At 40.9% G+C, this 13,293-nt stretch overlaps 1 protein-coding gene across 3 annotated transcripts in view; it reads right to left on the bottom strand.

Moving 5' to 3' along the window:
* SEC16B (SEC16 homolog B, endoplasmic reticulum export factor) overlaps window positions 1-13,293 on the bottom strand; it is a 191,264-nt gene that overhangs the window by 67,773 nt on the left and 110,198 nt on the right. For all 3 annotated transcript variants that reach the window (XM_073643359.1, XM_073643358.1, XM_073643357.1), the window contains 2 exons: window positions 9,573-10,058; window positions 648-718 (listed from right to left, as the gene is read on the bottom strand). In XM_073643359.1, the coding sequence (XP_073499460.1) occupies window positions 648-718; window positions 9,573-10,058 (557 nt within the window). The remainder of the gene's footprint in view (window positions 1-647; window positions 719-9,572; window positions 10,059-13,293) is intronic.

The raw sequence follows: 13,293 nt of genomic DNA, 5'->3' as shown, positions 1-13,293 counted from the left end.
TAAAGGGACGGTGAGTGCCACCTTTTCTCTTCTTTTGGAAATCCCATGATCAATAGGCTAAATCATTTTAATGTATGAGTGGTCTGACCTGAGTGTAAGCAGTTTGACAGTAGGCAAGCAGAAAACGATGTACTTGTAAATCTGGGGCGCACATTAAACATTAGACCACGAGCCAAGGAAATTAACCAAAAATACACGAAATATGGCATGCTTATCCTTTTTTCCCCTGCTTCATTTCTATGCAAGAAACCAGTCCGTGACAGTTTATATAAATGTGTGTATCTGAAGTGGTAGGGTTCCTCATTGGTATTGCTACTTTGTTTAGAAGAAAATTTCCATTCACTACTGGATTTTTTCCAAAATACTCAAGACAGTTGACTTTGCGTAAGAATAAATTTCATAGAATATTCTTGGCAACATTTCTATTTACAAGCCAGTGTTAGAGACCTGTGTTCCATTACTGGTACATGCCCCAAAGGCATCTCCCACCAGCGCTTTTCTTCATTAAAGTTCCTCTGAACATTGCTTTAAGTCCATCCAAGCTGATTAATTCAGCTCTTAATCAAGAAATACACACTAGACATACAAGGTCTTTTCCAACTCCAAGAGAGTGTAGAGATGAAATGAACTTCAGTTAATTGGCTTACCTTCATCATTAGAGCATTGTTACTGAAACTGCTGCTCGGAGAAGGGGAATCGGAGATCTCATCCCAGCTTTCTATATGCAGGTGGCGAGGGAAGAAATCAGTGAAAATGCATTATAAATATATACACCAGCTAAGAATGGCAATCAAGTAAATTCCTATTCTAATATATATATTTTTTTCATTTTTACAAAATTCTTTATTTTTTATGAAAATAAAAAATGTTAAAATATGTGAAAATTTTATGAAAATAATAAATGCAATGTGTCAAGTGACCAAGATGCCCAGTAGTTTTGCCAACAAATTCCTTCATTCTTTAGAAAACATAGTTTTTTTGTCAACACATCAGTCAGTACCTTACTGGAAATAATTACACTAAAGAAAATCTAGAAATCATCTGTCGGGAGAGAGCTGGAAGAATCCAATACACACTAAATGGTCAGTAGACTCATGTATATGAAGGCACCGGATCTCTTCGCCGGATTGATATATCCTGTTACTCCCATAGTTCTCAATGATTTCCATGCCTAAAAATGCACTCAATCCTACATGACCATGAAAAGCTTGGAATCCAAACGGCAAGTTCAGTTTTAAAGGGGTTGTCCAGCCTTGGGGTACAAGTCTGCATTGACTCTATGCAGTCACAGTGAGCACACTGCATGCTTGAGGATTCTCCTAAACCGGCACTGAGAGCGGGAGGTCATTTAACGACAACTGTGCAATCTGCATACTTCCAGCCACATTCTGACTAGTCGTGTTCTGACTCTCACAATATGCTATGCTTGCATTGATCGAGGCGGTGCACGACTAGTCAGCACATGACTGCATGTATGCAGCGCTGGCATCGGTGAATCCACATCGCGCTCAGTGCGCGTGCAGTGAGGATTCACAAGTCTGCAGTCAAATAAAGTGACTGCAGACTTGTACATTTGTATTAAAAGGCCAGATGACTCCTTTAATGGTAGGTATATATTTTTTGTTTGCATTGTAACCACTATCAAGAGTGTAGTATACTTTCTTTATAAAATATGTTGTTTTTGTGGTGAAAAAAAGGTTTAAATTAATTGTCAGTAGAAGTCTCCTTTCTTTGAAATGTGCTCTTCAATGCATGTTGCTAAGACTGATCAGTTCATACTTACAGACAAGCAGGAGAAATTACAGGAAGAGGGTTATGTCTATACAAGTCTGCTCTTTCTGCTAACTCTTATACACACAGTGTGTAACAACCTCCTTGCTGCACACAGCTAGGCACAGCACACAGTAGTGAGCGGATCGACTTTTCATTATGCCTGGATCTGCCTGTGCTCAGGGATTTTCTTAATATTTTCACTTACCTCATTCATTAAATCATATCAGCACTTTTATTCTCCCCTGCTCTTCTCCCTCACTGTTTTCCTGTTCTGCCATTTCACTCTCCATATGTTTTCCACTTGCTTTCTTGTTTCTTATAGCACATTAGCAGTTCTATTCTGCATTTCTCTCTTCATCCCAGCCTTGTCTACTATATCTTACCCCACCTGTTCTCCTCCTTCACAGGTTTCCCGTTTCTGCCATTTCACTCTCCATATGTTTTCCACTTGCTTTCTTGTTTCTTATAGCACATTAGCAGTTCTATTCCGCCTTTCTCTCTTCATCCCAGCCTTGTCTGTTATCTCTCTCCCTACCAGTATTCTACTTTCCTTTGTTTCTTATAGTATATCAGCAGTGCATTGCATTGTGGCAACTAGGGCAAGGGAAGTTGTAGCACATACTACTGACAGTACTTGTCCCCTATTCTTGGAAGAATTGAAAGCTGTGCAGAGGCAAAGAATAACAAAAAAGGGGCATAAAAAGTGGTAGAATAGCGCAAGTAACATTCTATATAGTTCTATGCATTATTTTTTAATGCCATTCAAATGACAGGTAATGTTTTAAGACCCAAAATAGGAAAACCCTGAAGAAGTTAATAAATCACACAGGGGCACATCTGTCCACAACATATTGAACAAAATACAATTCATGTGAACATTTGTATAACTTAACATGTTTCTAATGTTTATTAATGATCTAATTATTAAAAATAATTAACAGAGGAGGATGGATGTCCTATTTAGGCCACACTAAAAGTGCCTAGCGGTAAGAGCTGTTTTGCAGCTTTAGTGCCTTTCTGAAGATATAAAATTCAATGCAAGATGCTGATCCGGGGTCTATAATTACCCTTTTTTTGTATTTCCGGCTCAATTGTTTGCTGTCGTATCAGAAGGATAAACATCAAATTTCAATTACTATTGATATATTATATAATAAAAATGTTTCTGCCTGTCTTTTGATGGCATCACCCGACCCTTCTGGGAACTTTAATGATTTGTCTTTTTCACGGATATTTCGAGAGTAAATGAATGCATGACAGGGTGGGAAAGGACAACCACTGTTTATAACGTCTTCTAAGAAGGTAGAGAAATGTTTTTAGCTATGTCATAAGTGACATTCCTGTATTTTCTGATATACGTGGGTCCATTTAGACTCCATAGGAGGCACGTTTAACTCCTACCATTTGAGAAGCACTACATTCTCACCTGCTGGTATTTTCTACTCTATTCATTTAATGGGTCAAGTTATTGGCTTATTAGTAGCAACCACCTATTGTTCTCGGAAGCAATGAAAGTGACTGACGGAAACGAGTTCAGAGATAAGAAACGCATATCAATACCAATGCATCTGTCTTGTCCTATTCAACACAGCTGAAAACAGCTCTTCAGTGCGGCTCTATGGTCGAGAGCCGACAAGATAAAACACTTCTTTACCACAGTAACAGGCAATGGCATGCAAATAACATGATTTTCACATCAGGAAGAACTAAACTACATATTTATGGAGTAAATAACATTATGCATAATAACTTTATACGAAGATGTCTTCTGTCAAGAGCTGAAAATGTCTGTTCAGTTATCGGTAAGATAAATCTGTTCCTGGAAAAAGCTAGCTGACAACCAGTGTGGCCAACACTTCAATTCCCACTTGGGTTGTCAACTAGATTTCCTATATCTTGATGGTAACTCTATCCAGTAAAGCAGCATGGTAGATCAAGGCTGTGTGATGAACCTTTATAATATTTTCAGCATTTCGAGAAATAAACGTAACCATGAAATGGCTAAATAAAATATGTATCTTCAGGAGCACACTGCTCCTCTGCCTCCTGACTTCCTGCTTGCTCTGGGGGAAGTGCACTCCTGATGATTGACAGTTCAGAACAGAGGCATGGCTCCAATGCAGGTCTGAACTGTGAGTACTTTCAGGCTGCTAGCAGAGGTAGCATTTCCTCTGCAACATCAGAGGAGGGCAGGGGCAATGTCAGCAGAGTCATCTCTTTATCATTAGAAAGTAGGAGTAAAATTACAGATTTTAGAAACAATACATAGGTGTATATATACATACACAGTATCTCACATAAGTGAGTACACCCCACACATTTTTTTTTATATTTTATTACATCTTTTCATGGGACAACACTGAAGATCTGACACTTTGACACAATATAAAGGAGTCAGCGTACAGCTTATATAACAGTGTAAATTTTGTGTGCCCCCTAAATAACGGAACACACAGCCACTAATGTCTAAACCGCTGGCAACAAAAGTGAGTACACCCCTAAGTGAAAATGGCCAAATTGTGCCCAGTAAGCCATTTTCCCTCCCCAGTGTCATGTGACTCATTAGTGTTTCAAGGTCTCAGGTGTGAATGAGGGGCAGCTGTGTTAAATTTGGTGTCATCGCTCTCACACTCTTTCATACTAGTCACTGGAAGTTCAACATGACATCGCATGGCAAGGAACTCCCTGAGGATCTGAAAAAAAGAATTGTTGCTCTACGTAAAGAAGGCCTAGGCTATAAGAAGATTGCCAACACCAAGAAACTGAGCTGCAGCACGGTGGTCAAGACCATACAGTGGTTGAACAAGACAGGTTCCACTCAGAACTGGCCTCGCCATGGTCGACCAAAGAACTTGAGTGCATGTGCTAAGGGTTATATCCAGAGGTTGTCTTTTCAAAATAGATGTATGAGTGCTGCCAGCATTGCTGCAGAGGTTACAGGGGTGTTGGTTCAGCTTGTCAGTGCTCAGACCATACGCTGCACACTGCATCATATTGGACTGCATGGCTGTCGTCTCAGAAGGAAGCCTCTTCTAAAGATGGTGCACAAGAAGGCTCACAAACACTTTGCTGAAGACAAGCAGACTAAGGACGTGGATTACTGGAACAATGTCCTGTGGTCTGATGAGAGCAAAATATACTTATTTGATTCAGATGGTGTCAAGTGTGTGTGATGGCAACCAGGTGAGAAGTACAGAGACAAGTGTGCCTTGTCTACAGTCAAGCAAGGTGGCGGAAGTGTCATGATTTGGAGACGCATGAGTGCTGCTGGCTGTGGGGAGCTACAGGTCATTGAGGGAACCATGAATGCCACCATGTACTGTGACATACTGAAGCAGATCATGGTCCTCTCCCTTCAGAAACTGGGCTGCAGGGCAGTATTCCAACATGATAACAACCCCAAACACACCTCCAAGACGACCACTGCCTTGCTAAAGGAACTGAGGGTAAAGGTGATGGACTGGCTAAGCATGTCTTCAGACCTAAACCCTATTGAGCATCTGTCGGGCATCCTCAAATGAAAGGTGGAAGAGCGCAAAATCTCTAACACCCACCAACTCCGTGATGTCATTATGGAGGAGTGGAAGAGGATTCCAGTGGCAACCTGTGATGCTCTCGTTAACTCCAGTAAGGCAGTGCTTGAAAATAATGGTGGCCACACAAAATATTCACACTTTGGCCACAATTTGGCCATTTACACTTAGGAGTGTACTCACTTTTGTTGCCAGCAGTTTAGACATTAATTGCTGTGTGTTGAGTTATTTAGAGGGCACACGAAATTCACACTGTTATACAAGCTGTACACTGACAACTGTAGATTGTATCAAAGTGACATATCTTCAGTGTTTCAGTGTTGTCCCATGAAAAGATATAATAAAATATTCACAAAAATATGAGGGGTGCATTCACTTTTGTGAGATACTGTAAATATATATATATATATATATATATATATATATATATATATATATATATATTCCAGAAATTGAAGTATTTCTCCTAGAAAATTATTGAAATTACACATGTTTTGTTATACACATTTATTTCCTTTGTCTGTATTGGAACAACATAAAAAAAAAGGCAAATTGGACATACAGTTATATGAAAAAGTTTGGGCACCCCTATTAATCTTAAGCTTAATGTTTTATAAAAATTGGTGTTTTTGCAACAGCTATTTCAGTTTGATATATGTAATAACTGTTGGACACAGTAATGTTTCTGCCTTGAAATGAGGTTTATTGTACTAACAGAAAATGTGCAATCTGCATTCAAACAAAATTTGACAGGTGCATAAGTATGGGCACCTCACCAGAAAAGTGACATTAATATTTAGTAGATCCTCCTTTTGCAAAAATAACAGCCTCTAGTCGCTTCCTGTAGCTTTTAATGAGTTCCTGGATCCTGGATGAAGGTATTTTTGACCATTCCTCTTTACAAAACAATTCAAGTTCAGCTAAGTTTGATGGTCGCCGAGCATGGACAGCCCTCTTCAAATGATCCCACAGATGTTCAATGATATTCAGGTCTGGGGACTGGGATGGCCATTCCAGAACATTTTAATTGTTCCTCTGCATGAATGTCTGAGTAGATTTGGAGCGGTGTTTTGGATCATTGTCTTGCTGAAAGATCCATCCCCTGCGTAACTTCAACTTTATCACTGATTCTTGAACATTATTGTCAAGAATCTGCTGATACTGATTGGAATCCATGCATCCCTCAACTTTAACAAGATTCCCGGTACCGGCATTGGCCACACAGCCCCAAAGCATGATGGAACCTCCACCAAATTTTACTGTGGGTAGCAAGTGTTTTTCTTGGAATGCTGTGTTTTTTTGCCGCCATGCATAACGCCTTTTTGTATGACCAAACAACTGAATCTTGGTTTCATCAGTCCACAGGACCTTCTTCCAAAAAGAAATTGGCTTCCCCAAATGTGCTTTTGCATACCTCAGCCAACTCTGTTTGTGGCGTGCTTGCAGAAACGGCTTCTTTCGCATCACTCTCCCATACAGCTTCTCCTTGTGCAAAGTGTGTTGTATAGTTGACCAATGCACAGTGACACCATCTGCAGCAAGTTGATGCTGCAGCTCTCTGGAGGTGGTCTGAGGATTGTCCTTGACTGATCTCACCATTCTTCTTCTCTGTCTTTCTGAAGTTTTTCTTGGCCTGCCACTTCTGGCCTTAACAAGAACTGTCCCTGTGTTCTTCCATTTCCTTACTATGTTCCTCACAGTGGAAACTGACAGGTTAAATCTCTGAGACAGCTTTTTGTATCCTTCCCCTGAACAACTATGTTGAATAATCTTTGTTTTCAGATCATTTGACAGTTGTTTTGAGGAGCCCATGATGCCACTCTTCAGAGGAGATTCAAACAGGAGAAAAACTTGCAAGTGGCCACTTTAAGTAGCTTTTCTCATGATTGCATACACCTGGCTATGCAGTTCAAAGCTCAATGAGGTTACAAAACCAAAAAAAGTGCTTTAGTAAGTCAGTAAAAAGTAGGTAGGAGTATTTAAAACAAGAAAATGATAAGGGTGCCCATACTTATACACCTGTCAAATTTTGTTTGAATGCAGATTGCACATTTTCTGTTAGTACAATAAACCTCATTTCAAGGCAGAAACATTACTGTGTCCAACAGTTATTACATATATCAAACTGAAATAGCTGTTGCAAAAACACCAATTTTTAAAAAAACATTAAGCTTAAGATTAATAGGGGTGTCCAAACTTTTTCATATAACTGTAATTTCGCAATAAAACACAAAAATGGGCCAGACCAAATTGTTGGCACATTTCCAAAATTGTGGGTAAACAACATTGCTGCAAGCATGTGATGCTTGTTTAAACTCACCTGTGACAAGTAACAGGCGTGGGCAATATGAAAACCACACCTGAGACCAAATAAAAAGGGGAGAAGTTGACTCAATCTTTGCATTGTGTGTCTATGTGTGCTACACTAAGCATGGAGAAAAGAAAGAGGAGAAGAGAACTGTCTGAGGACTTGAGAACCATAACTTGTGAACAATACCAACCATCTCAAAGTTACAAGTCCATCTCCAGAGATCTTGATGTTCCTTTGTCCATGGTGCGCAACGTAATCAAGAAGTTTACAACCCATGGCACTGTAGCTATTCTCCCCGGATGTGGACGGCAGAGAAAAATTGACGAAAGGTTGCAACGCAGGATAGTCTGAATGGTGGATAAGCAGCCCTAATCAAGTTCAAAAGAAATTCAAGCTGTCCTGCAGGCTCAGGGTGCATCAGTGTCAGCTTGAACTATCCGTCGACATTTGAATGAAAAGAAACGCTATGGCAGGAGACCCAGGAGGACCCCACTGTTGACACAGAGACATTAAAAAGCTAGACTGCTGTTTGTCAAAATGTACGTTAATAAGCCAAAATCCTTCTGGGAAAGCGCTTTGTGGACAGATGAGACGAAGATAGAGCTTTTTGGTAAAGCACAACACATCATTCTACTATTTACCGAAAACAGAATGAGGCCTACAAAGAAAAGAACACAGTACCTACAGTCAAATATGGTGGAGGTTCAAAGATGTTTTGGGGTTGTTTTGCTGCCTTTGACACTGGGTGCCTTGAATGTGTGCAAGGTATCATGAAATCTGAAGATTACCAAAGGATTTTGAGCCGCAATGTAGTGCCCAGTGTCAGAAAGCTGGGATTACGTCCTAGGTCATGGATCTTCCAGCGGGACAATGACCCCAAACATACTTCAAGAAGCCCCCAGAAATGGATGGAAACAAAGCTGTGGAGAATTCTGAAGTGGCTAGTAATGAGTCTGGATCTAAATCCCATTAAACACCTGTGGAGAGACCTTAAAATTGCTGTTGGGAGAAGGTGCCTTCAAATATGAGAGACCTGGAGCAGTTTGCAGAAGAAGAGTGATCAAAATTCCAGTTGAGAGATGTAAGACGCTTGTTGATGGTTATAGGAAGTGATTGATTGCAGTTATTTATTCCAAAGTGTGTGCAACCAAATATTAAGTTCAGGGTGCCAACAATTTTGTCCAGCCCATTTTTGGAGTTTTTTTTGGAGTTTTGTGTGAAATTATATCTAATTTGCCTTTTTTTTTCTGTTTTGTTTTGTGCTGCTGCAATACACACAGAGGAAATAAACATGTGTATAACAAAACGGGTAATTGCAATAATTTTCTGGGAGAAATGCTTCATTTTCTAGAACTATTTCAAGGGTGCCAACACTTTCGGCAATGACACATATTACAGACTACAAGTCCAATAGGGATTAATCAAGGATTTCTGATCAAAATTCACTAAAATGAAATTTGTCCCCTTGAGAAAATCTATTTACCTGCAAATATAGGGGTAATCGGCAGATAACTAGCGTTTAAATCCTGATTAGCTAGTCTACTGTTGCGGCAGTCGCTGATAGCTTCCTTCCAGTCATTGGGGCGGTGCAGGGAGCTCTTACAGTCACCAATCACTACACAGTGAGCACTGTAATCACTCCCTGACACTTTGATCGACAGCCTGATCAGAGCATGGTTGCAGCTTATGTGGGCAGTGCAGGTTGTCAATCAAAGTGCTAGGGAGTGATTGTGTACCGCGGTGATTGTACACTGCTTGGTCACTATAACCGCTCCTTGCATCCGCTCCGATGACTGGAAGTGAGCGGAAGCAGGGAAAATATAACTTCTCCCTGTAGCCACTGCTCCAAGTAAGGCAGCTAATCAGGTTTTTACCAGTATATCTGCAGGTAAATAGCGTTTCTCGAGGTGAAAGGTTCCCTTTAAATTGGCAATATAAAGACTTGCACAATTTACCTTTTTCCTGTGACCTATCATAGGTGTTGTTGCCGGAGTATAATTCAGTGACGGGTTCTGGTTGCTGAACACCCCATTCATAATTATTTTCACGCTGTGGCTCCACATACTGGAGATGTGTGTACTGAGGAGGCTGGCTGCTAGCACAACCAAGCTCAGCACCTGCAGTGTGTAGATCGGCTCCTGTGTTGGGTAGATTGGCCCCTGTATTGTGTAGATCGGCTCCTGTGTTGTGTAGATCGGCTCCTGTGTTGGGTAGATTGGCCCCGGTATTGAGGAGATCAGCTCCTGTTTTGTGTAGATTGGCTCCTGTGTTGTGTAGATCGGCTTCTGTATTGTGTAGATTGGCTCCGGTGTTATGTAGATCGGCTCCAGTATTGTATAGATTGCCTCCTGTGTTGGTTACATCGGCTCCTGTATCGGGTACAATGGCTCCTGTGTTGTGGTCTTGACTTACTTGTTGAGCTTCATTTAGAGCGGAAACTTCTAAAGGAAGACATGAAACAAATTTTTGAAAGCAAGCGCACTGCATTTATGGATTCATACCATTGGAAAAAGCTGGAAAAAAAATTGAGCCAGAGCATGTGTTTGTATAAGTGAAATGCATAGGTGTGCATTCACACTATGGCCATTTAACAGATAGAACCTAAGATAAAATCAAAATGAGAAAACCCCATGTAATAAGTAGGTAAATGGTTACTAGTGCATGTAAATAACATAGGGTACTTAGTTGACACTATTTTGATCATAAATGCGTAAAAGCCATCCCACCGCGACAAGATGTACCCAACCGAAATGGTGCCGAACTCTTGGAATTCTCCTGTGTCAGCAGATGTCCAAATAAATAAGGGCAGAGCAGGAAAGGGTCCTGATTCTATAACCACCTGACCGTGGAAAGCTATATAAACAAAATGGACAGCCCATAAGGGAAGCTACACCTCTGTTTGTAAAAAGTACAAAAATCTGAAACAAAACAAAAAAAAATGAGCCATAAGTTCGTATAAGTGCAATGCATAGATGTGAATTCATCCTGTGGCCATTTAACAGATAGAATCTAATAAAAGCAAAGTGAGAAACAAAATGAACATATACCCTGCTGCCAGTCCTGCTTGGTCCTTATTCACATTGATGTCACTTTGACACATGGTAAGGTTTTAATACTAGAGGTTAGGACTATCCCGATTTGGGTACACCTTGTCGTGGTAGGATGGCTTTTACTCTTTTTTTTTATCAAAAATGGTGTTTACTAAGTATCCTATGTTATTTATATGTACTATTGCTTTTACTTATTTACAGAATGGTATATTTCATTTTGTTTCTGTCTTAGGTTTTGTCTGTTTAATGGCCAGTGTGAACATGCTCCTATTTTGCATGCATACCAACTTAGACAGCGTGCCCACGATGCGGATTTAATGCGTTTCCGCGGCTGCATTTCCGTTGCGAAAATGCATTAAAAACGCTTGCTAAGTTGTCTATCATGTTTCCCAATGATAATCTCCATGTGCTGTGCACATGCTGCGGAAATTTCCGCTGCGGATTATCATTGCGGAAAAATCCGTAGCACAACCATTTCTTGTGCGTAATCGCAGCAAAATCGCCGCCATTGACTTGCATTGAACCACATAACATCTGCATGTATACATGTATGCATGCGGATGTTATGCGGTTCAATGCGCGGATGGTACCCGGGTCTGGAGAAGAGGAGACTCTCAGCCAACCCGGGTACCATTAGCAAAAAAAGAATTAAAATGTAAAAAATAAAAAAAACCATTATACTTACCTCTCCGGAAGCCCCCGGTCTCCACTCCGGTGGCGTGCTCTGTCCTCGGCGTCCCGCGGTGTTCTCAAAGGACCTGTGGTGACGTCATTTAATCATGTGATGGTCAAGCGACCGCTGACGTCGGTGGTCGCGTGGTCTGTCAGCTGACTAAATTCCGTCAACGCAGGTCCTTTGAGAACACCGAGGGACGCCGATGACAGAGGACGCCACCGGAGAGGAGACCGGGGACCACCGGTGCAGTAAGTATAATGTTTTTTTTTTTATTTTTTACGTTTTAATTCTCTTTTTTTATTATTCATGCTGCATTTAAAGCAGCATAAGTTGGTCACACAATATAAATCCATGCCAGTTGCATGGATTTATATTGTGTGACCAATTTGTCAAGCACTTTTCCAAGTGATGCTCAAAATCGCTTGGAAAAGCGCTTGAAAAAATGCATGCGGAAATGCATGCAAAAACGCTTCTCCCTGGCAGAAAAAAACGCATGTAAAATCCGCATGCGTTTTTTCTGCCAGGGAGACGCAGAAACGCTCAAGAAAAATCTGCATCAATTCTGCATCGTGGGCACATAGCCTTAGGCTGCGTGCCCACGAAGCATTTTCCAAGCGTTTATGCTGCGGAATTTCCGCAGCGTACACGCTTGGGAAACGCTTGGTAATCCGCCCCCATGGTCCCCAATGACAAGCCGCAATGTCAATGCCCATGCTGCGGATTTTTCCGCAGCATTTCTGCTGCGCTCAAAAGTCCGCAGCATGTCCATTAATTTTACGGACACGCAGCGTAATCGCCGCCATTGACTTGCATTGGACCGCGTGACATCCGCATCACTACATGTGCACAAGCGGATATCACACGGTTCAATGAGCGGATGGTACCAAGGTCTGGAGGAGAGGAGACTCTCATCCAGACCTGGGTACCATAGAAACTAAAAAATAGAATTTAAAATAAAAAATAAAGATTATACTCACCTTCCGATGTCCTCCCGGTGTTTTCTCCCCTTCGTCCGGTCTCTTGCATTGCTCGCGTTGTTGTGAAGGACCTGCCATGACGTCATTGAGTCATGTGACCTGACACATGACTGAATGACGTCACTGCAGGTCCTTCACACCACCGCGAGCCGCCCAAGACACCGGACGCAGCAGAGAAAACACCGGGAGGACATCGGAAGGTAAGCATAATCTTTTTTTTTTATTTTTTACCATTCTTATTCTTTTTTTTTAACTAACTTGGTCACACTACTATAAAGCTGTGCCGTTTGCATGGATTTATATAGTGTGAACAAGTTGTCAAGCACTTTTCCAAGTGATGCTAAAATTGCTTGGAAAAGCGCTTGATAACCCGCATGCAGAAAGGCATGCAAAGACGCTTGACAAACGCTTCTACCTGGCGGGAAAAACGCATGTAAAAAACGCATGCGTTTTTCCTGCCAGGGAGAAGCGTAAAAAATATGCAGCATTTCTGCATCGTGGGCACATAGCCTTATACTCCAGTTAATTTTTTTTGGTTAAAAAGGAAGTGAACAAATACCCTGTAGTAAGTAAATGAATAGTAATAGTACATGTAAATAAAAAAGGGTATCAGGTGAGTACGGAATTTTTCTTTTTTGCCCAGCTTTGGTCACTTTGACAAAAAATTTAAAAGCAGTGAAAACGTCCTTACATGAGCCGACAATCGGTAGAACAAGACTGTTCATGATCATTTGATCATTGACCTGTTAAAAAATACCACTAATCAGCCAATAAACAGAAAACAAGCAGGGGCTTGGTTGTTGACTGATTGCATCAAGAATGTGACCTCAAAATCCTCATTGTGGCAAACATATTGCATATTGTCTACAGTATGAAAATTGGAGACTGAATACTCTAATCAATAAACGTTTGGTCCTTACACAGTTGGCATTACTTAAACAAGCACAGATCAAGTGGTTATATAATAGGTCAG

The sequence above is a fragment of the Phyllobates terribilis genome, unplaced genomic scaffold (assembly GCF_046119375.1).
Source record: "Phyllobates terribilis strain yellow unplaced genomic scaffold, ASM4611937v1 Scaffold_8__6_contigs__length_399053987, whole genome shotgun sequence".
Lineage (NCBI taxonomy): Eukaryota > Metazoa > Chordata > Amphibia > Anura > Dendrobatidae > Phyllobates > Phyllobates terribilis.
The sequence above is the reverse complement of the archived record's forward strand: the minus strand, read 5'-3'. Positions and strand labels throughout refer to the sequence as shown.